Consider the following 25,316-nt stretch of genomic DNA (forward strand, 5'->3'; position numbering starts at 1 on the left):
AGCCACTTGATATCCTATAACTACTTTGTTTCCTTCCTCCACTTTCTATATTCCTCCATCTGAACGCTCTCATTCGTTCAAGTCTATCCCACTCTAGCCCCTAACCTACCCCCCCCCTTTTTTTTCTTTATTTTGGGCTGCTCGCTGACAGGATGGATTTACATCTCTTAATGTAAATGGACTTAATGTCCCAGAGAAAAGAAGGATGCATAACTTGAAACACACTCGATCTATCTGATGTAGCATTCATACAACAAACACATTTAAAAAAGAGCACACTTCCCTTTCTTGAAAACAGGTTCTTCCCCTTTGTCTACCACGCCTCAAACCATTCAGCCAATAGGAGTCTCTATCCTAATTTCTAGCAGCGTTCCTTGGTCCCTCTTGTATATCTGTGCAGATGAGGAGAGCAGGTTCTTGTTCATAAAGGGCCACATTGGCAGCATGAAGATGACAATGGCTACGGTATACTCCCCTCATCAGCATCAAGATGCCTTCCTTTCTAGCACTCTATCCTCCCTGGTGGATTTTACAGAAAGCTGATACTAGGGAGAGGTCTCAATATTCCTCTGGACCCGACGGTTGATACGTCTACTGGCACCTCCGCCATTCTCCCCGGCACTCGCAGATGCATACTCCAAACCCTGCATAGACACCAACTGATCGATGCATGGCGTCCATTCCATCCCAGCGAACAGGATTATATATTTTTTTCCACACCGCACTACTCATTCCCAAATAGACTTGTTCTTGGCTCCCCATCAACATCTCTCGGATATCATTGATGTGACGATAGGAAAGATAACTTGGTCAGATCACTCACCTATCACATTACAGTACAGACTCGCGGAGCCTTCTTCCTCCCGAGAGTGACGCTGGAACTTAAAACGAAAGTCTATTACAAGACCCTGAAGTCCTGACAGATGTTGCCAGAGAACTTACAACATATTTTCAATTCAATGATATCCCAGAGAGCGATCCCGGGGATCGTCTGGGAGGCACATAAAATGGTCATCAGAGGGGTGTTAATCAAGTACGGCGTCCATATCAAGCGTGCCCCGGAATGCTAAACTCACTATGATATATACTACTTCGAGGGCTCCAGTTAAGGTCAACGGTGTGTTCTCAGACCATATAGCAATATCGAATGGGACTCAGCAGGGTTGTCCTTTGTCACCACTATTACTTGCACTTACCCTGGAACCGTACCTGTGTAGGGTCAGATTAAATTACATCAAAGGCCTGCAGATCGACAATTCCCATGAAATTTTTTGGGTTATGCAGACGACCTCCTATTCTCATTATCTAACCCCATTATATCTCTGCCTAATCTACTGCAGGAACTCAAGCAATATGGCGATCTATCAAACTTGAAAATTAACTTTTCAAAATCTGAGAATATGGGCGCGGGGATGACTGCCACACAACTACATCACTTACAAAGTAATTTCAAATTTAAGTGGACCTCCACAGCATTAAAATATTTTGGGACACATATCCCCCCATCTGTGTCCAATGTCTTTAAATTGAACTTCCCACCTTTCTTGGGCCTGGTGCGGAAGCTTCTGGATAAATGGCATCATGGGCTACACTCGTGGTTCAATCGATGTAACATTATAAAGATTAGTATTTTACCTAAATTCTTGTCTGGTTTTCATATTCCACCGGCCTACTTTAAGTGAACGCCCTCTTCACTAACTTCATTTGGGCTAACAAAAAGCCCAGGATAAGGCAAATTTTATTGACCCTCCCCAAAATGTTTGCAGTCCCGGATATCCAAAAATATCACCAAGCTGTTCACCTCACACGGGTGATTGATTGGTGCTAACACGGCACTCAAAAATTGTGGACTCAACTAGAACAACAATTCTTCCCTATCTCTCACTGTAAAGCTTCCTGGTGCTTTCGGGTCTTGCCCTCGATGCTCAAAGCTCACCCTGTCGTAGGCCAAACCCAACGGGTTTGCAACACTCTGTGTAAAAACCTGGTTATTACCTCCTCTAGTCGCTATTATGCCCGGTATTGGGTAATGCCAATTTTCCTCTGGGTCTTCGGGAGGCCCGTTTCAGCACTTGCTAGATACAGGCTGTTTCCAGGCATCACATTTTCTCAACTTGGACAGATGGCCGTCAACCCAGACTCTGATGCAACCTGATGGGAGATTTGCCTTGGATTTCTGGAGGGCACTCCAACTCCATCACTTCCTCCAAACGCTAAGGTCTCCGACAGAATACAGGAGGCCACCGACCACATTTGAATCCCATTGCATAGGGGAAGGCGCACTACCGCGCACCCTCTCCACAATGTAGTCTATATTGATCTCCCCGCCTATAGAATTCAGACATCCCAGCCTTATCAAATGGGAAGCAGATCTGGGACAATCTTTCACATCTAAGCGGGATAGAAAAATCGTATGGTTTTCCCTTAAGTCCTCCGTCTGTATGCACGTCCAAGAATGCAAATATAAGGTACTCAACAGATGGTACTACACTCCATCTGTTTTAAACCGCTTCTTTACTGAGGCCTCTGATCGGTCCTGGGGGGAAAGGGGGCACTCTTGCACGTGTTTTGGGCTTGCCCGGCCCTGGAGACCTTCTGGAAAGAGGTGTGCAGACTCACAACAGTTCACGGTCCATACGGTCCCAGAGGACCCTGCCTTCTTCCTACTACATTGCTCTGACATTCCAATTACAACATATTAAAAAATCAGTTCTACGTCATTTACTTGATACTGCTAAGCGTTGCATCACTTTACGATGGAAAGAAACCTGACCCTCCAACTATCCAAATGGGGCTAAGAATGGTTGAGGATACCAGTGAAATGGAAGACTTGTTGTTGACTGCACAAAACAAACATAAGCGTTGCAAGAAAACGTGGCTTCACTGGAACATGTTCATATACTCAAAGGAAAGACAATCTCTTTTAGATGACCTTCCATAACTGTCCCTTTACTGCCCTCCCACCCTCACCCCCCCACACACACACTTTTACTCCCCCCTTCCTATCTTTATCTGTTTTCTTCTCTCGCTCTTTTCTGCCTTGAAAAGCTTGGGTACCCATGTTTGTGCTCATTTTAGTAGTCTTACCCTGAATACAATAGTGGTTTGATTATCATTAGCACCTTCTTGGTATAATTGGTTATTCATACACCTGACTCAAAGTCTGGAATGGGGTCCTCTTCTGCAATGAAATCTGTGACAAATGGGGTCTTTTATGTTCAAATGCATGTGCAAGTCATGAGATAGAGGAACCACTGTTGGGTAGTCTCTGTACTAGATCCTTAATACAAGATTAAAATTACCTATCTGCTGGCACTATACCAGAGGATATCACAAAATATAACACTTTGAGGAGGTACTGTAGGAAAGTGTATGCAGTTTACAGATAAAGAATGCAAAAGGAAGAAGACAGCTGTAACATACAAATCTTCCAAAGTTGATAACATGTAAACATTAGTGGCACATGGGAGCATAATGCCACTGATAGAAGAGGATAACGTTAAGGCGCGGGCGCCTCTGGTTAACAGGATCCACTTGCTCAGCAGGGGATCGCTCCGCTTATCCCCGCTGAGCAGTCAGATGACAGGTCCATGTCCACTTTGCTGTGACAGAGTCCCGCTCACCTCTATAGGAAAATCGGATAGAAACGGACTGCCTGTTCTTTTCCATCCAATCCAAATTGGATGGAAAAAAAGACCACCATCTGTCTGTTTTTGGCGGACAGGATCGGATGAGATAATGGCTGCTCCATAGAGAAGACTAGAGTATCCGATCAGGTCTGCCTGAAAAACTGATAGGCAGACCTGATCGGACAGCTCGTGTGAAAGCATCCTTATAGCCCCATACACACGATCAGATTTTCGGATTACCGAACGTCTGTGTTTTTTTTGCTAGTCTCATGTCAAAAGTGAAGAGGTTACTCACAATATGAAAATTTTTGTAAGACAGAATACATCGCCAGAAGTGATGTAATGTGTTGAATAGTTTTGTATATATTCTTTCGTTTCTGAGCACGTGTAGTCTTGCTCTTATGATTTTTCTCCGTCTGAAAACCGTACTAATCAAACGAAAATCGGACGCTGCGTTCACGTAGAACAAAAATTTTATAGTCTGCACATCCAGCTTTTGTCTGACAAAAAAAAGTGAAATCGGATGTCGAAAGCACCGTACTAACGAGCTTAAAATCGTCAGACAGCCCGTTGTACAAATTTTTCAATTCGATTTTCGTATCGTGTGTAATAAAAAAAAGTGGGATTTACAGGGTTAGACCATTCAGTCCATGTCTACATACACTGGCAGGACCACAGCATTGTTAAAAATGTGTATAACATCAGGAATGGCTGACAAGTGTACCAAACTATGAAAGAAAAAGGAAGTAAACAATTAAATTTAGAGGAAATAAAAGAGAAAGAAAGAAGGGAGAAAGATGGGAAGGCAGTGAGGAAGGGGGGTTCAAGAAAATAGGTATGAACTCAGAGAGGTGTGGAGGGTGGGAAAAGGGTAGGATGACTATCACTCTCTCATGGCTGACTATTGGTCAGGGAAATTATCCTCCATGATCCAGGTTTGGAAAGCAAAGGAATATCAGAACATAAACTAGGGAGTCCAGGTTTTTAAAAACTGTTCTTCTCTATCATTTTTCTGCACTAACAGATGCTCAAGATCACTGCTAGAATCTAGTTCACTCGCCTATTACGCAAGGGAGGGACTAGCATAAGTTTTCCAGTGACTGAGTATAACCATCCTGGACATCCTTCTTGGTAGACTTCATAAGTCCCAGGAATCACAGAGAGGAGCGCAGTGGTAGAAGAGAATGGAATTTGGGTCACCATAAGCTTACAGTGGAGGTTGAGGATTTGTGTCCAAAACACTTGTAATGGGGAGCATTCCCACAAAGTGTGAAGCATTATGCCTTTGGTGCTGCACCTCCAACAAAGATCCAAAACTGAAAGGTCAAACTATTTGAGGATGGAGTGGTATCTGTAACACTTGGTGCTTGAATCCCTTTTCCTGCACTTTTGTCACAATGGACAATTTGTGGGTCAGGATAAAACATTTTTCCCAGTCTGTCAGGGCAATAGAGGTCTGAAGTTCTTTTTCCCACGTTAGTGCATATGAAGGGGGGTCTGATGACAGCGCATATGCATATTTTAAATAAAACCTGCCTTGTTTCTCCCTTAGTGCTTGATTACATGGCAATACAGTGCCCAGATCAGTGTGTTTGCGATCAGCTGTGGCCACTTGACCTGTATAAATCAATCACATATAGGGATTACATATGGTTAGGGACAGATGGACGATGCAAACTGTCTGTGTACAGGGCCATTTTTTTGTCCCTAACTGCATGTATATTTTGGGTTGGCGGGGGATTTAAAAGTTGGTGGGAATGCTGAGGGAGAACATAGTGATGAACAATATATTATAGTCAACCAAGCTGCCCAGCCACTGTACAATGTTTGCAGTTGTCTCTCAAATAATGCGCTCTGATTTCTATTGTAAGATAAAACCTGCTGGGTCTTTTCTTTTATGGTCTAATCAAGCTGCATACTTACTGTCCACCCACTGAACATAAGTTGTGGCTTTCTCTCAGAAAACACACTGCATTTTTTATTGCAAGTGTAGCCAGGTGCTGTCAAAGTTCTTTCAGTAAAGACTGCATCAACCACTGTGGGATAGAAAGTCCCAGCATGTCCTCACATTAAAGGGGTTGTAAAGGAAAACATTTTTTTTCATAATAAGCATCCTTTACCTGCAGACATTCCTCTTTTTACTTGCTCATTGTTCGTTTTTGCTCAGAAGTCGCTCTATTTCTTCTCTGTTCTGTTCACTTCCTGCTTGTCTGATTGTTACTCACCACCGTGATGGGAGGCTTTACTGCGGTGGTCAGTGACGTGCTCACCCCCTCCTGGGAACTACATCTGTGCGGCAGGACGCTCTCTACATGTTAGACTTCAAGGAGGTGTGAATTACTGGGCGTGCCGCAATGCATACTGGGAAATGTAGTTCTTACATGAACAAATGATGCAAACCAGGAAGTGAATGAGAGAACAGAAACTAGAATGCCGGAGGTGATATAGATGAAGGAATTTAATAGGTATTTACTCGTTTTTATTACACTATTCTGTCTGTCTACCTTGCAGACATTAATTTTAGGCAAAACATTTTATTCCTTTAGTGACCCTTTAAGTTCCCATTGACTTCCATTTTCCCCTTCTGATTGGCTTAGACCAGGTGCCGAGGAGAGGATGCTGTTTAAGAGATGAATCATGGGATATGTAGTTCTATTAGAACCAAGTGGGACTATGTTCTGATGAGAAAGAGACTACAGTTCCCAGAGGGCCTCAAAAAGAGGAGAGAGGGGGACCATTAAAAAAGACATCCGGGAAAGTGGAAGAACTTGGCGCTAGATCGGGACAGAGACAGAAGAGAAAGCAGAGACACAGAGAGGCATCGCCCATCCACTTACAATTGTACCCGAAGCTTATGCTGCATACACACAATCGGCAATTCCGACAAGAAAACCATATATTTTTTTCTGACTGAATTTTGGCTCAAACTTGTGTTGCATACACACGGTCACACAAAATTCAGTCAAGAACGCAGTGACGTACAACACTACAACGAGCTGAGAAAAATTAAGTTCAATGATTCCGAGCATGCGTGTTTTTGTGCGCGTTGGAATTGCATACAGACGATCAGAATTTCAACAACTTTTCTTGTTGGAAAAATTGAGAACCAGCTCTCAAATTTTTGCTGTCGGAAGTTCCGACAGAAAAAGTCAGATGGAGCCTACACGCGGTCAGAATTTCTGACCAAAAGCTCACATCTGCTTAACAGACACTGATGCTTTAGTCTACCACAATTTGCCTCTACCTCCTATTTAAGACCCCTACAACCAATCAAACCACTTGCAGACAATTGTATCGACTTTGTTAGTTCACCACCTGAACTTAAATATTGTTATATGGATAATCTCCCTTTTTCCTCCTACCTGTCCTTTACACTAAACTTGCTATACTCCTGAAATTGACTTCAGTCATCTGTATAAGTACAGTACTTGATAGTTTATTCTTTGTAATGGCCCACTGACTTTGATTATAAAGAAACCAGTGAACCCTATCATACATGCACGACTGTAAGGGCCCCAACCAAGCCGGCAAATGATAAGGCTTTTCCTCTGTGACAATACATTTTTTTTCCATTTGAGGATATTATCAACCACTGGTATCCTTATGCCGCATACACACCATCACTTTATGTGATGAAAAAAAACGACATTTTCTGTGAAGTAAAAAACGACATTTTTGAAACTTCAATTTTCAAAGACGAAGTTGCCTACACACCATCGTTTTTTCACAATGCTCTAGCAAAGCGAGGTTACGTTCACCACTTTTTTCCATTGAAGCTCGCTTCATAACTAGCTTCTGGGCATGCGCGGGTGTAAAAACTTTGTTTTAAACGTCATTTTTTGCTACACACGGTCAATTTCTGTGAAGTAAAAAATGACGTTTTGAAAAACGACACATAAAATTGAAGCATGCTTCAATTTTTTTTTGTCGTTTTTCACAAGACATAAAACAACGTTTTCCCCCACACACGGTCATTTAAAGTGACGTTTTTAAAAACGTCGTTTTTTTCATCACATAAAGTGATGGTGTGTACGCGGCATCAAATGGGGAATCCTTTATCAATGACATTGCAAAGACCTGCAGGCAGACTGGTACTTATCAGGGTCACCCTAAGGTGACCTGGCGACAGCATAGTCGAAAGAAAGGGGCCCGGTTCCTATAATCCAGCTGTAACCACTGGTCCCTGCTATAGTTTAAGCTGATCTAATAATTGGTTAAAACAGGGATCGACAAATCCCGGGCGCCAGGTCGCCATGGCGACTAGAAATAGTGTCCTGGCGACTTGGTTTGGAAGGTGGGCAAAAAAAAAAAAATATATATATATATATTTTTTTGTGAGCTGGTGCCATCTGGTGGTGAGCCGTTGGTATTACAAGTTATTACCACCAGATGTGAGCTGGCGCCATCTGGTGGTGGCCGTTGGTATTACAAGTTAAGCATTACAAGTTAAACAGCAATTCTAATGTCATTTTCACTATTTTCACTGCCATCTTCTTCCCTCTAATTAGAACCCCCAAACATTATATATATTTTTTATCCTAACACCCTAGAGAATAAAATGGCGATCGTTGCAATACTTTCTGTCATGCCGTATTTGCGCAGCGGTCTTACAAGCGCACTTTTTTGGGAAAAAATTACACTTTTTTAATTAAAAAAATAAGACAACAGTAAAGTTATCCCCATTTTGTTTAATATTATGAAAGATAATGTTACGCAGAGTAAATTCATACCCAACATGTCACGCTTCAAAATTGCGTTTGAACACCGTTTACATATGCGGGCGCTGCTCACGTATGTGTTTGCTTCTGCGCGCAAGCTCGTCGGGACGGGGCGCGTTTTCTGGCTCCTAACTTTTTTAGCTGGCTCCTAGATTCCAAGCAAATTTGCCAACCCCTGGGTTAAATTTTTTTTTTAAATCTGGGCCCGGTTGTTCCTTTCCTCTCCTGCCACTGTTAGTATAGAGTTAGGGGTATTGTATTTTACTGTTTCTTGCTGGATGGTTATCCTGGTTAAAGCTGTCTTTTGGGAATATAATCACAGCTTCACTTAAATTGGTTTTGTTTGATTCCTTGTCAGGGGTGTGTCAGAGTGGTGTGGTGGAGTCAGATTCAGAGGGTGTAATCAGTCTGCGGCACCTTCGGGGGTGCACTACGCAATATAAAATCTGCCTCTCCTGCTTATATTTGAGCCTACCAAATCTGCTTTTATACCGTCCAGCCACTAAAAGCAGCCATGAGCTTGCTTTAAACCATTGCTATGCCTTTAAATTTGTAACAATTTGACTTAAAATAATTCATTAGTGAATAAAAAATGTTAAACAAAGTACTCAGAATTAAACAGTTCGATATTGTACTGTATTACTGTGTTAGTATACAAAAGTTATACTGCTGTTATTGATATCATTTTCTAACTTTTAGGGTTGTGGATGTACAATATTACATAAAAAAAAAAATACCTGTTTGAAATGTCTGCACATCTAAGCTCACATTAGCTTGTTGAATATTGAAGACTGTGACAGTTGCACTATATGTTTCACCACACTGAAGTCCACTAAAGTCACAGCTGTTGTTTGTTGTTTCACATGTATATATCTCCCCAAGTGAAGATGTGACAGAGGACTTGTAAAGCACTGCACCGATGGGCTCTGTCCAATGCAGCCTAACTGCATCAGAGGTACAAGGATTAAATATAGATATGTTTTGAGGTACACAAGAACCTAAATGATAAAAACAAAAAAAAAATATATATATATATATTATCTGTTTTACTGTTAAAATAAATAAATTAATTAATAAATAAATTAAAAGCATCAAATTAATGACAGGATCATATAAAAACAATTATCAGCACAGGAAGCAACTCTTACATGCTTGTAGATCGGTGATGCTATGTACCATGCTGCTGCAGACTTCATTCTGTGCCTGCACTGCCACTGTGTATTTCTCTCCACATACTATGTCTGAAACCCAACATGATGTTTCTTGACTGCTACAATTGTAGGTCTCTTCTTGTGGTCCAATCAGAATAGATGTATAATTCAAAGCTCCAAGGGACTGGCTCCATGAGACCAGTGCTGAGCCACTCACACAGTCCACGGCTGTGTTAATGTTTGTTGGAATACAGGGGGCTGTAAATCACACAAAGAGAAACAAGTAACTGTTTACAGAATCAAACCGTGGGGTTGATTTCTTAAAGCAAATTGACTTTGCAAGGGCGTTTGTTCCAAAGCTTAGTAAATGTGGTGAAGCTCTGCTGACTTTCATCATCAAATCATGTGGAAGCGTGTGATTGTGTATTCTTTGCAAAGTGAAGCGTCACTTAATTTACTAGGCTCTGGAGAAATGCCCTAATAGGGTGCAACTGCACTTGCAAAATACACATTCTATTTGCCTTTGGTAAATCAACCCCATTGCTGTCTATGCTTTCAGCAATTATTCATATTGTAGTTAAAGTGTTAAACGCACAACAGTAAAATCAGTCTGTATATGCAGTGAAGCATGCTTGTTATGTTCGCTGAGGAAACCTAAGGGGTCAATCGTCTGCATTGTGTAAAAAGGCTGTTTAAAGCGGAGGTTCACACAAAAAGTGAACTTCCGCTTTTTGGATCCCCCCCCCGGTGTCACATTTGGCACCTTTCAGTCCAGTCCAGGCTCGTTACGTCAAACCCCCCCCCCTGTCTTCTGGGAAACACTGTTTCCAGGAGGGAACGGGGACCAGTGACGGCGTGCCGCGATCCTTACGCATGCGCAGTACGGAATCGTGCAGCGAAGCCGCAAGGCTTCACTTCCTGATTCCCTCACCGAGGGTGGCGTCAGAAGCAGCCGAGGACTGAGCGATTGCTCAGCCTCGTTTGCTGACATCGCGGGCGCGCTGGACAGGTAAGTGTCCATTTTTTAAAAGTCCGCAGCTGCAGTATTTGTAGCTGCTGGTTTTTAAAAAAACAAAAACGGGTGGACCTCCGTTTTAAGCCTTCTCTGATCCTCCCCTTCTTGCATTGTCTCCCAAACTTGTCCGCATAAGACAGTTACTGGAGTCAGGCTGCACATGCTCAGTTTGGTGTGTATTGCTAGAGAGTTATTTTTGTTGGGGAGAGTGCATGTAATCAGCACAGGGCCAATCAGAATTGTCCAGACAGAGGGGTCCTGCATCCTGATAGGACAGCCAATGCACTGTGAAAAACTACAAGACTTTACAATTTATTTAAGATATCTGCCATCTCTTCAAAGTGTTTATATGGAAGGGGGAACTCCAAACAGGATTTTTGGGAAGATGGCAAAGAGTTAAAAATGTTATCAGGTTTTAATTGCTGTCTGTGCATCCCACTGGAGACATTTCTTTTCACTTACTGTCCTGTAAACATAGCATGAAGTAAGAGAAATCCCACCAGTTAGCACCTGCAGTATTTCTAGACTTTAAAGCACCTAAAGGGTTTCTAACTAGCAGATCCTTGCTTGTAAATACAAAAATATTTGTAATAAAATATTTCTTCTATATTGTACCTATATAATCGTATGTGTAGTAATTGGAAAACTGGTAAAAGTGTTTGACAAATAAGCCTGTGCTTTTTAATATCATTGATTTGCATACTAACATGAAGTTTAATAATGTAAGGCATGCAAAACAACAAAAGGGGAAAAGCATGGAAAAACAGGATTTATTTAGTAATTATTCAGTATAGTTTAGCCATACTAGCAATACCAGCTTCTGATCTGTATACACTTTATCTAAAATTGGATTAACCAGTTCCATACCGAGCCATAGTAATATGACGTCAGCAGGAACCTTGTCTCCCTCCGGCTGGACGTCATATGTCGTCTTGAGCTTCCTGGCCGCTAGGGGCGCGCGTGTGCCCGCGGTATCGTTGGGGCCCGGTACACATGCCCGGTGGCCGCGATGTCTGCCAGGCACTCGCGATTGCCCGTGGTCATGGCAGGAGTGTGGATCTGTGTGTGTAAACACACAGATCCATGTCCTGTCAGAGGTGAGGAGACCGATGTGTGTTCCCAGTACAGAGGAACACAGATCGCTCTCCTCCCCTTGTGAGTCCCCTCCCCCTACAGTAAGAATCACTCCCAGGGAACATATTTAACCCCTTCCCCGCCCCTAGTGTTAACCCCTTCCCTGCCAGTCACATTTATACAGTAATCAGTGCAGTTTTATAGCACTAACCGCTGTATAAATTTGAATGGTCCCAAAAATGTGTCAAAAGTGTCCGATATGCAGATTGCTGCCATTACTAGTAAAAAATTAATTAAAAAATAAAAATGCAATAAATCTATCCCCTATTTTGTAGACGCTATAACTTTTGTGCAAACCAATCAATATATGCTTATTGAGATTTTTTTTACCAAAAATATGTAGAAGAATATGTATCGGCTAAACTGAGGAAAAACATTTTTTTTTTATATATATATATATATATATATATATATATATATATATTTATTAAATCAAAAAGTAAAAAATATTGTATTTTTTTATTTTTTTATTTTTACTCTTCTTTTGGTTATAGCGCAAATAATTAAAACTGCAGAGGTGATCAAATACCACCAAAAGAAAGCTCTATTTGTGGGAAAAAAAACATAAAGATTTCATTTAGGTACAGTGTTGCATGACCGAACAATTGTCATTCAAAGTGCGACAGCGCTGAAAACGAAAAATTAGTCTGGGCAGGAAGGGGGTGAAATGCCCTGTATTGAAGTGGTTAAAACATTTTGGCAGGGGTTCCACATTAACAATATTAATAATCATGAACTAATAAAATGGATTTTCCTGCTACATACCAGTCAAAATCTTTACAGCATTACTTAAAGGACCACGACACTGACTGTTATCAGCTGCCACAGTCACACTAAATTCATGCCCACATGGCAGGTTAGTGAAGGAACAGTTTTCCAGTATGGAATTGCAAGTCCAGTTTCCAACATCAGAAGCCGTAAGGTAGGAAATAAATGTTTCTACTCCTGACATCTGATTCCAGGAGATCTCCAAAGAGTTTGTGACACAGTCTATTTCAGCATGAACTTGTTGTGGAGCACAGGGAGCTATAGAGAAACACAATAGTCTTGTCAATGTGTTAGCAATTACAGTGTCCAAGGCCAAGGTTTGGGCAAGCTGTAACTTTATAGCTTTATAACTTCAAATCCCACCATGTGCTGCTATCTGATAGATGCCAGTACCTGTTAGAACATATCCTTTATAAATAGCAAACTAGCCGATAGGTGGCCAAAAATATGATAATTTTGACCTAATTTCTAAACCCTTTAAAAAGCATTAAACATAATGTTGAAGGCCAGACAATGTACTGTATTACAAAGCCAATATAAATAAATCCGGTAAACAAGGTGAGACTTGATGGTTCGAAATATATATCTGAGACCAAATACATAAAATTATACAATTGTGTTTTAGGTGATAAAAAAAAAATGTAAACATTAAAAAACATTTCATTTAATGCAATTTACATTGTGAATTGTCAGAGACCCTAAATTGTGGAAATATCTCCCATATTGGTATTCCTACATACCAAATTATAAACACTAGAGGCTAGATTCAGAAACAAATGCCTATCTTTAGGCGGGCGTAGCGTATCTCATATACGCTACGCTGCCGTAACTTTGAGAGGCAAGTGCCGTATTCAGAAAGAACTTGCGCCCGAAGTTGCGGCGGCGTAGCTTATATGGGCCAGCGTAAGCACGCCTAATTCAAAATAGGCTGGTAGGGGGCGTTTTGTATGCTAATTACTCGTGACCCCACGTAGTTGACGTTACTAACGAACGGCGCATGCGCCGTCCATGAAAGTATCCCAATGCGCATGCTCCAAATTACGCCGCAAATAGTCATTGCTTTAGACGTGAACGTAACTTACGCACAGCCCTATTCGCGTACGACTTACGCAAACGACGTAAACGACCCAAATTTGACGCTGGCCTGACGTCCATACTTAACATTGGCTACGCCTCATATAGCAGGGGTAACTTTACGCCGGAAAAAGCCTTACGTAAATGACGTAAATCAATGCGCCGGGCAGACGTACGTTTCTGAATCGGTGTATCTATCTCATTTGCATATTCTACGTCTAAATCTATGAAAGCGCACCTAGCGGTCAGCGTAAATATGCACCCTAAGATACGACGGCGTAGGAGAGTTACGCCGCTCGTATCTAGGCAACATTGAGGCGTATCTGATTCTATGAATCAGGCGCCGAGATGCGACGGCCCGCATTCGGAGTTACGACGGCGTATCTGGAGATACGCCGACGTAACTCCTTTCTGAATCCGGGCCTATATAGATTGAGTGTTGTTAACTCCAAAGCTCACTTCCTATATACACATAATAGGTGACTCTGTTTAATGTAATTTGGTATCTGCTTCTTCAAGAGATTGATGTAATACTGTAGGTATACAGTATAAGGCAAAGAAGAATTGTATAGCCCAATGGGACCTAGGTGCTGCATTTATGTGGTTACATCGATGCTCCTTGTGTGGGGACTGTCAAGTGGGGGTGAAAAAAAGCATTCAAACCAGCCTCAGAAATCATTTAGTCATCTAAATTACCATTTAAATATGACCTCCAGTTTTTTTCTAATGCTGTGAGGGAATACACTTGTTTCCAACCCAGTATATTAATACCCAATTGTTCCCATGAGATCACAGTACATAGAAGTACTATGAGTGAATCCCCAGTTGTAACCTCCAGCAGGTGTCCAGTGTTACCAGTATAGAGCGAGAAGAGTGCATTTAATATGCCAACATGGGAAGGGGCCAGGAGCGCAAGTGAGGGACCCAAGAAGAGGAGGTTGCGGGCTGCTCTGTGCAATTTCATTGCACAGACCAGGTAAATATAGTGTTCTTTTTTATGTTTCTTTTATAATCACTTTAATACAGGGGTCTCAAACTGGCGGCCCTCCAGATGTTGCGAAACTACAAGTCCCATGAGGCATTGCAAGGCTGACAGTTACAAGCATGACTCCCACAGGCAGAGGCATGATGGGACTTGTAGTTTCGCAACAGCTGGAGGGCCGCCAGTTTGAGACCCCTGCTTTAATATATGAGTTGTGACAATTTAATTACTGGAATGCCCACTGAGTGGTGGTTAGTCTCACAGCCATTTGCACTCTAGAGCGTTCTGATATGTTCTAACTTGTACTCGCATGGGTCACATTTTAGTAGCTTTTAGGAGCATAAGGCATTTTGCTCACTGCAGCTTGAAAAAGCTCAGTACAGCTTTCTTTTTACCAAGCTAAATACAGCTCATTAATTGTAAACAAATGCTGTGCATTCTTCAGTAAAAATAAAAATAGAAAAATCTGTGCAAATTCCCATTTATATATTGTGCAAAACAAGAAAGTGAGAATACATTTGCGTATGGAAATGCGCGTAAATACGCGCAAATACATAAAAAAATAAAACGTCTGGAAAAAGTAGATGCTCAAACAGGTGTATCATGTACAAGAGGCCTTAGCTTTTTTTTAGGCATTTTTGCAGTACATGAGAAAAAAAAGCTAAAAAAAAGCTAGCATTTTAGTAGCAGATGGGATCAGTAGTGTAACAACCGGAGGGGCGCCGGTGTGTCTTCCCCAGGCGCTGAGCTGAGGGGGGGCGCCGGCACCCCCCCGGTTACTATACCGGGATGAGGCGGGTCTCTGTTGCTGCGGTCTGGACTCCGGTCAGACTCGGACTCTCTCTGCTCCGTGACTGCCCCTGCGTATGTGCGGCCGCCGGGCCGCTTGTAGTGTCGCTCCCCTCACGCAGGCAGCAGGCTTCTCCCACAGTGAGTCGGCGGTTTCAGAACGGGGTCTGTCTGCTCTGTGTTGTGTCCTGACTCCTAGGTATAGCCGGCCCACCCGGTGGTGACAGTCACAGGTGTGGCACTGCCTGGTCAGGTCAGTGATATCATATGTATGCTGTGCTGTCAGATAGTATCAGGTGTTGGGGATGGCCGGGTGACCGTGATGGGTCTCGATCTCATGTGGGTTAGTTTAACTTAGTTAGTGAAGGTAGGGGCCCAGTCCCAGTTGTAGTTCACAATTAATACAATGCCATTATAGAACATAGAAATTCTGTGGTTCACTGTAACTAATATGAGGCTGTATTAAAGTACTAGAAATACAATGCCTTTATAATGTATAATGTTGCCTTTATAATATATGTTTCTATTGTTTTTTCATAAAAGTGTTTTTTCATAAAAAATGTATTGCTACGTACCACCATTAAAAATGTAATGCCCTTTACATGTGTTTAATTATCCTTATAACCAGATGTTCATATAAGGGGGGGACAGAAAAAAAAATTCTGCCCTGGGCGCCCATAAATCTGGTTACGCCACTGGATGGGAGCAGCCAGGAGCAGTTAGGAGCAAGCATTCAGCATATTTTTCTGCTGCAAAAATGCTCCAAGAAACTCTACAAAAACATATTTTTGTTCTGCTCCTAGAAGCTGAAGCTCAAAAAATGCTAATAGCCTTAAAGCGGGGGTTCACCCTTAGAGGGCACTTTTTCCCCTTAGATTCCTGCTCGTTTTCTCTAGGGGAATCGGCTATTTGTTTTAAAATATGTGCAGTACTTACCCGTTTACGAGATGCATCCTCTCCGTGGCTTCCGGGTATGGGCTGCGGGAATGGGCGTTCCTTCTTGATTGACAGTCTTCCGAGAGGCTTCCGACGGTCGCATCCATCGCGTCACGATTTTCCGAAAGAAGCCGAACGTCGGTGCGCAGGCGCAGTATAGAGCCGCACCGACGTTCGGCTTCTTTCGGCTACGAGTGACGCGATGGATGCGACCGTCGGAAGCCTGTCGGAAGACTGTCAATCAAGAAGGAACGCCCGCTCCCGAAGACCCATACCCGGAAGCGACGGAAGAAGATGCATCTCGAAAACGGGTAAGTACTGCTCATATTTTAATACAAATAGCCGATTCCCCTAGACCGAACGAGCAGGAATCTAAGGGGAGAAAAAAAAAATTTAATAAATGGGTGAACTCCCGCTTTAAGTAGTATGCATGGACACTATTTAGCTTGTAGGAGCAGAACAAAATGCTAATAACAGCTTCGAGGAGCCTAAAAAAACACTAGTGTGCATGGAGCCTCCATTTGGTGTTTGCTATATCAGGGTTTTATTTCATCAAATGTGAATTTAAGAGAAATTATAAATATTGGTTGTATGTTATGTGTCCTCAGTACTTTTTAACGTCACTGTAATAAAAAAAATGATAAAAAGGTAATACTTACAACCATAACATACCTGTGATTACCTGTATATCATTACTACTTTGTCCTTGACACTGATCATTGAAAGCTGTAATGGTGACATTGTAAGTATGGCCACAGGGGAGATTAGCGATGGCACAGGAGGTAGATGTAGTGTGACATGTGTGCACCTCTGCATCTGTTGTAACCACCAGTGCTGTATAATTTTCAGATCCAAGAGCACTGCTCCAATTAAAGATTGCATTGTTCAGTTGACAGTCAATGTATGCAAAGAGGTTTTGGGGAACACAGGGCTCTAGAAGATGACAAAAAAAAACATTTCACTGGTTATAATAATACAGAGCTTTTAACAACATACAATAATAACATGTATCTGTACAGCAGTGGGCGGTGCGTCCATAGAGGGCACAAGAGCACCACCCCCTCTCTCTCCTGCACCGCCACTGAATACAATACACAGATTCATGCACTGCATGAATCTATGTATTGTTGCTGCCGCCCACTATTCAGATGGCCGCCCCCCTGGTGAGCGCCCGCCATCTGAATTATGGCAGCTGGTTGGCTTTGGAAGTGCCTATCAGCTGTAATCGGCTTCCAAATAGTTAGCCAGGGGACGCACAGGGGGTCCGTTCCCTGGTTAACACTGACAGGCGTCTCAGCCAATCAGGTTCACCGGTTCTGGTTACCGGTAACCTGATTGGCTAAAGCGTCATCGAGGGTGGAGAAGATATCAAGGGACCGTGGAAGGAGGATGGCTGACCAAAGAAAGGTAAGTCCCGGGCAGGGGGGGGGGGGCATTCTGACTGGCAGCATTTTACAAGGCACAGTGGCCACAATTGATGTGGGCCCAGTGGCTACAATTGATGTGGGCACAGTGCGGACAATTGATGTGGGCACAGTGGGGACAATTGATGTGGGCACAGTGGCGACAACTGATGTGGGCACAGTGGTAACAATTGATGTGGGCACACAGTGGTAACAATTGATGGCATGGCACAGTGGCTGCGTTTGATGGCACAGTGGCTGCGTTAGGCATGGCTCAGTGGTGACAATTGATGGGCACAGTGTTGACAATTGATGTGCACAGTGGTGACAATTGATGTGCACAGTAGTGACAATTGATGGGCACAGTAGTGACAATTGATGGGCACAGTGGCGATATTTGATGGCACAATGGCTGCGTTTGATGGCATGGCACAGTGGTTGCGTTTGATGGCACAGTGGCTGCGTTTTGGCATGGCAGTGGCGACAATTGATGGCACAGTGGCGACAATTGATGGGACAGTGGCGACAATTGATGGGACAGTGGCGACAATTGATGGAATGGCATAGTGGCTGCATTTGATGGGCACAGTGGCTGCATTTGATGGGCACAGCACCTGTCTTTGATGGGCACAGTGAGGCTGCAATTGTCTTTTTATTTTGAGCACCAGCCGCCACTGCTGTACAGTAAGGTTACCCGATTTTCAAAATGACATGTGGGGGCACCCTACTGGCAACCTCTACAAAACCACACCCTTATTTGTAATTGCCACAGCCACAAAATCATGCCCTCATTAGTTCAGATGTTAGGATTAGGTAACATACAAAGTTAAGGGGTCAGGATTAAGTGACACAGATTTCAGGGGTCATGATTAAGTATCATCTATGATTCGAGTAGAAGTTTTATGTAAGCATAATCTCCCTTTTCAGCAAGTATTTGAATTGCATAAATGTAATTCACTTAGTGATATGTGTGAACATTTGATATGTCATACTAATTAGTTGATTGTTTCATAGGCAACATTTAACTTAAAAAGACTTTATAACATATTGAATGACCTCAATGTGGTTAACCCAGCTAGATTTGAGGTTATTCTTATGGGACAATCTTTGTGCTCAATAATTTACTCTGGCAACACAATTTATAGGGAAAAAGAAAAATCGCGCTAACCACACTGTAAACAAAATAAATGAATATGTGAAAAGGCAGCAAAAAAACGTGACAAAGCACAAGTATATAAGGAAAAGAAAAATTTTGCGCCACTAATTAATAACATTCAAGTCCATTGTGAACAACACAAATAAATGAATAAAAAATGATGAATAAAAAAGTCCAAAAAATTAATGAAGTTCTTGTGACAAACAACACCCGGTGCACCAATATTGATAGTGAGCCACCACCACACGGACAGAGGCTTACCAGATGGTAGATAAATGTAAGCGTTGTAATACAATCCACAGCAGGATATCCAGATAGCATGAACACACACAGGTTGGGATCAGGGATACAGCTCATCCACGGAGGGATGCGGTTGAATCAGCATAGACAAAAACCTCTAAGACCTTTCCAGGGAACTCAGCAGCATATCATGTAAAAAGGAAAGCCGCACATGGTGTAATACGTCCAACGTAGTTTATTTAAAAACAGATTAAAATCTAGTTACATCCATAAAATGTAATAGCAGCATAAAAGAGATGCCGGCCGGCATGAATAGGAGCCCTTCCTCCTCGTAGACACGCGATGACGTCACTGCACGCCGTACCCAGACGCGTTTCGTTATACAATAACTTTTTCAATGGGAAGGGGCTCTGCAGTGATGCATCGCATTAAATAGCCAGGCCTCGCTTTGATCGCCAGGAACCGGAAGTGGCGAAAACGCCATTTTAGAAATGGGAAACTGTATTGTAACAGCGATTGAGACTGGAGGTCTCAAAGTGGCAGCAGGGAAAAATATATCAATACGGAAAAAACATGTGAATATTCCATAGAATTATTTAAATTGCAGATGTGCATATCAAAAAAATAAAATTAAATCTTAATGTGACTTATCGCAAATAACATTAAAAATTTAGTGCGGCCAAAAATGTAGATATATGTCTGTAACGATAACAGACAAAAGGCAGTCACTCCCCCTTCTGGAGAAAGCGGAGAACACATGCCAAAAACAATGTTTTTGGCATGTGTTCTCCGCTTTCTCCAGAAGGGGGAGTGACTGCCTTTTGTCTGTTATCGTTACAGACATATATCTACATTTTTGGCCGCACTAAATTTTTAATGTTATTTGCGATAAGTCACATTAAGATTTAATTTTATTTTTTTGATATGCACATCTGCAATTTAAATAATTCTATGGAATATTCACATGTTTTTTCCGTATTGATATATTTTTCCCTGCTGCCACTTTGAGACCTCCAGTCTCAATCGCTGTTACAATACAGTTTCCCATTTCTAAAATGGCGTTTTCGCCACTTCCGGTTCCTGGCGATCAAAGCGAGGCCTGGCTATTTAATGCGATGCATCACTGCAGAGCCCCTTCCCATTGAAAAAGTTATTGTATAACGAAACGCGTCTGGGTACGGCGTGCAGTGACGTCATCGCGTGTCTACGAGGAGGAAGGGCTCCTATTCATGCCGGCCGGCATCTCTTTTATGCTGCTATTACATTTTATGGATGTAAGTAGATTTTAATCTGTTTTTAAATAAACTACGTTGGACGTATTACACCATGTGCGGCTTTCCTTTTTACATGATATGCTGCTGAGTTCCCTGGAAAGGTCTTAGAGGTTTTTGTCTATGCTGATTCAACCGCATCCCTCCGTGGATGAGCTGTATCCCTGATCCCAACCTGTGTGTGTTCATGCTATCTGGATATCCTGCTGTGGATTGTATTACAACGCTTACATTTATCTACCATCTGGTAAGCCTCTGTCCGTGTGGTGGTGGCTCACTATCAATATTGGTGCACCGGGTGTTGTTTGTCACAAGAACTTCATTAATTTTTTGGACTTTTTTATTCATCATTTTTTATTCATTTATTTGTGTTGTTCACAATGGACTTGAATGTTATTAATTAGTGGCGCAAAATTTTTCTTTTCCTAACACAATTTATAGAACTGGCTCTGAACCTCTTAGATTTTGGACTCAGAGCCATTTGGTTGAAGGTCTCGGCAAACCACCAGGATGTAGGCATGTATGTATGCACATGTTTAACCTAGATGCATTTTTCAAAAGTGTTTTGTTATATAAAACTGAATTTTATCTGTATCTATCCACTAGAGAAGAATATCCACCCATGTTCCTGAGGAACCCATAAGGGGAAACATGTAAAACATAAGTGTGGAAATATTGCATAGAGGAAATGTTTTTATCTCTCTATACGTGGAAGCCTTGTGTATATTTTCCAGTGGTTTTTTCAACTTTGTAATAAAACATATTTTTATACTATATGAGTTGTGACTTGGTTTCACCATTAAGTAGCACCTTTAAAATCCCATACTCCCCAATTGGGTTTTTCTCTAAGAATCATACAGAGTTCAGGGGTCATGATTAAGGTTCATACAGAGTTCAGAGGTCAGGATTATCAAGTAGCACGCAAAGTTCAGGGGTCAGGAGAAAGTAACATGCAGAGTTCAGGGGTCAGGGTTAAGTAAGGCACAGAGTTCAGGGGTTAGTGTTAAGTAATGTCCATAGTTCAAGGGTAAGAATTAGGTAACATACAGAGTTCAGGCATTAGGATTAGACACCATACAGAGTTAAGGGGTCAGGATTAAGTAACACACAAATTTCAGTGGTCAGGGTTACGTAACACACAGAGTTAAGGGGTCAGAATTAAGTAACACACGAAATTACGGGGTCAGGATTAAGTAACGCACAGAGCTCAGGAGTTAGTGCTAAGTAACACACAGAGTTCAAGGGTCGGGATTAAGACTTAATCCAGACCCCTGAACTTTTCCTAATCCTGATTCCTGAACTTTGTCATTACCTAATCCTGACCCCTGAATTATGTGTGTTACTTAATCATTAAGTAACATACAGAGTTCAGGGATCAGAAATAGGTAACACCTGTTCTGAGGTCAAGAGTAACATTTCAGGGATCAGACCAGCAAGCTGCAGTTATTCACAGTTTGGAGCACAGTCGATGCATACACTATTTCTATCAAATAGTCATTGTACATTTAATCTAATTTAATAAATATTAGATATTAAATTGTATTGGGCAAGGGATAGGCCTTGAAACATGTCCTTATCACCACCTTATTACTGCAGTAAGAGTGAATGGTGGGTAAACCAGGATACGGGCAGTCGTGTGCATATGACCATTGGAAAATATTCACTGTAACATCAAAAATGTTTGTAAGCATCTCCACGGCCCTGGTAAGCTAAAAACTGATTGTCTAGTATAGGCATTTAAACTTTTAGCAGAGCACATTGCTCACATTTAGTTTTTTTACAGAAAAAAGGGTTTGCATGTAAAAGGACAAATTGCCCTTATCGTAGTGTCTACAATTTACTGGTTGCATCATAAGTATAGAAGAAACCTTAACTTCAATGTCAGGTAGGTGGGTGATTCAGATTAAATATAAATGTTTTGTTAATAAAATCATTTTGTGCCCATGTTCTGGAACGTATCTCTATGTGCAGCATGGTGGGTTAATGGGGAAGGGGAGTATGGAAAGGATGAGAAGGGAATCAGATTTCCCATTTTGAGCAATTTATTTGATTGGTATATCTGATTTCAGTTTATATAAAATAAAATAAAATATATCACCTTGGACAAAAAGAATTCTGAGCTCCATTGTTTTTAATATAGGCAATTAAAGACATTAGTAATCTACCCCCAATGTATTAGGTATGGATTATTTATCAGGTCAAAAACACAAGTAATACCTTGATATAAGTTTTTGTTAACTTTTACAAGGACCAGCTTACGGCTTACGTAGCACACTGTTACATTACTTTATAACTACTAACACGGCTATACTGAATAAATCTGAGAGTAGCTTTAGCTATATTACACAAATGCTAGAAGATAAACTTACCTGTCTGAATCACTTTTGGTGAGACAGCTCTGCTGTTGCAGATCACACCAAAGGATTCCACATTTACAGTATAGATTTGTCCACATTGCAAGGAACCCACTGTACATGTGGTGTCTGTTGTACTGCAGTTACTACTCTCTCCATCTTGTGTGGTGGCAATAGCTGTATATCTTATTCCTCCAGATACTGCCCCCCAGGAAATCATGGCATCTTCTGAACCACACTGATACTGTGATTCTAAGTCTGTTGCAACACAGGGCACTGAAAAAAATATCAATAGTTAAATCCATCATGCAGTATATTTATTTTGGGTCAGAACATGAAATGTTACAGATTTTTTTTTAACATCTTTTAAGGTAAAAAGTGACAATACAGATATGTTTCCCCTCTTATGAGTGGCAGTTGAGTTGATTGTATTGGTTATTATCATGCAAGTAGATAGTTGCATCAGATAAACCAGTAAAATAGCTGCATAACATAAAGGTAAGTAAAATAAAGGTTCTGTATTTGCTGGCATATAAGACTACATTTTACACTTAAAAAAAAACTGGCCAAAAAGCAAGGGTCGTCTTATACGCCCAGGTCAGCTGCTCGGATGCCTGCTGGATGTGCGGTAATACTGTATGTAGCTTCGGCTACATACAGTATATACCGCTTAGCCAATCCCGGTGAGTGATGTATTCAAATTAATACAGAACCTGCTCGGATTGGAGTAACAACCTCTGCCAATCCGAGCAGGCTTCATACCGTAGCCTGCTCGGATTGGCTTTGAGAGTCAGAGAGGCGTAGGCTGATGATGTTACAGCCTCTGCCAATCCAAGCAGGCTTTGTATTCATAAATAGAATACATCGCTCGCCGTGATTGGCTCCAGCTCCAGCAAGAAGGAAGAAGAATATGGCTCCAGCTCCAGTAGGAATAAAGAAGAATATGGCTCCAGAAGGAACATATATGAAGTGTCGGAGCCTCCAAAGGGGGGTCGTCTTATACGGTGAGTACAGGCAAAGAATCTTAAAAAACTGTAAAATTAGGGGGTCGTCTTAAACGCCCGGTCGCCTTATACACTGGCAAATACGGGTAAAATATCCTATATACAGTATTTCAAGCATTTAAGCATCTAGCAGCTCTTTAGGTAAAGGTTTGAATATTTTTGCTTCTCACCACATACATCTTTATGTTATGGAGTAATCCCAATCTCTCCCACCTGCACAGTATCTTAACCTCCCTGGCGGTATGATTATGTCTGGAATTACGTACCAAAAGCGGTACAATTTTTTTCATGGAAATTTGGTGATATGTATTATAGGCCTGCAATTCTTAGTAATTACTTACTTAAACCTGACCAAAAAAAGACTCTAGTAGACATTCCAGATGTGATACATTTTAAACACAAACACATGAATTATAATCTAATCAATAATATAATTTTATTCAACAAAGCAATGAAAAATAAAGAAATTAGTCAAAGAAAGAAATTCAATACACATCCATAGTGTGAAACAGTTTGAAACATGGAACGAGACAAAGTCCGACATTGCAATCTGGGCAATAGTACCTCGTTTCTTTTCAGACTTTTTTCCCATTTTCATCCCTCTTGGAGCAGCAAACGACGCACATCCTGATAGGCGCTAACTTTCCTGCGGTTGGCGGTACAAATTCTACAAAATGACGACCTGTCAGGCGCTCTGGATTCCCAACGTCATTGGCTGGTGTTTATGGCTGGTGTTTATGGCATTTGTTCCCGCCCACCCCCGACATCATGAGTCATCACAACTCAGCTGCGATGTTGGGGTGGGCGGGACTGAGTAAGCACTGATTGTAGTGCGAAACGTCAGCGAAACGTCGGCTGTATGCCCCTGTCTTTGCTGTGATGTGTGGTGTTTGAATACTTTTACCAATAAAAGGCAACCGAGAAGGTTTTTCCAGAGTGCGGCTGTCCAAACATTTCTTTCTACAATTGCATCGTGCATTTCCGGCACCTGGGTTTCTCTGAGAGGATACGGATTCATCCACATACCTTATTGGAGCAATGACTATCTTCTCTCCTAGCTAAGCTGTCTGTGGAGAAGCGCTGATTTAACAAGTGATCATACTAGCTGCACAGACCGAGGTCTAATGGAGGTATGCCAATGTGTAAGGCGGTGCTTAAAACAGAACATAGACTACAGTATAAACACAACTATAGACATCTTTAAATAAAGCATAATTAAGCTTAATATTTGTTATAAAAAAAGGCCTAATTACTACCTTAGTTTGTCTTTATATTAACCTCCTAAAATATTCTCTATCAAAGGTTTCTGGGAAGTTGGAGTATCAGCATAAGACAATCATGTCCTACTGCATTCACTTGCGATTTTTCACTGTGTTTTGCCGCAACTGCCCTGTAATACTGGCATGCGACAATCGCACCAGGTTTGGAGTGCAATTAAAGAATAATGGCACCCAAATGCACATTGTGTGTTCTGCTGCAATTTGGAATCGTGGGCAGAATCACATCTGTGCAATAAACATGCTGTCTAATCAGCATCATGATATGCCATACCTGTAAGGTGGATGGATTATCTCAGCAAAGGAGAAGTGCTCACTAACACAGATTTAGACAGATTTGTGAACAATATTTTAATGAAATAGGCCTTTTGTGTACATAGAAAAAGTCATAGATCTTTGAATTCAGCTCATGATA

General features: G+C 41.7%; 1 protein-coding gene across 3 annotated transcripts in view; it reads right to left on the minus strand.

Moving 5' to 3' along the window:
- LOC120945574 overlaps window positions 1-25,316 on the minus strand; it is a 144,905-nt gene that overhangs the window by 59,622 nt on the left and 59,967 nt on the right. For all 3 annotated transcript variants that reach the window (XM_040359843.1, XM_040359842.1, XM_040359841.1), the window contains exons 15-19: window positions 22,636-22,896; window positions 16,869-17,129; window positions 12,413-12,673; window positions 9,496-9,756; window positions 9,085-9,345 (exon numbers count right to left, since the gene is read on the minus strand). In XM_040359843.1, coding sequence (XP_040215777.1) covers window positions 9,085-9,345; window positions 9,496-9,756; window positions 12,413-12,673; window positions 16,869-17,129; window positions 22,636-22,896 — 1,305 coding nt within the window. The remainder of the gene's footprint in view (window positions 1-9,084; window positions 9,346-9,495; window positions 9,757-12,412; window positions 12,674-16,868; window positions 17,130-22,635; window positions 22,897-25,316) is intronic.

The sequence above is a fragment of the Rana temporaria genome, chromosome 7 (genome assembly GCF_905171775.1).
Source record: "Rana temporaria chromosome 7, aRanTem1.1, whole genome shotgun sequence".
In the NCBI taxonomy this organism is placed as follows: Eukaryota; Metazoa; Chordata; class Amphibia; order Anura; family Ranidae; genus Rana; species Rana temporaria.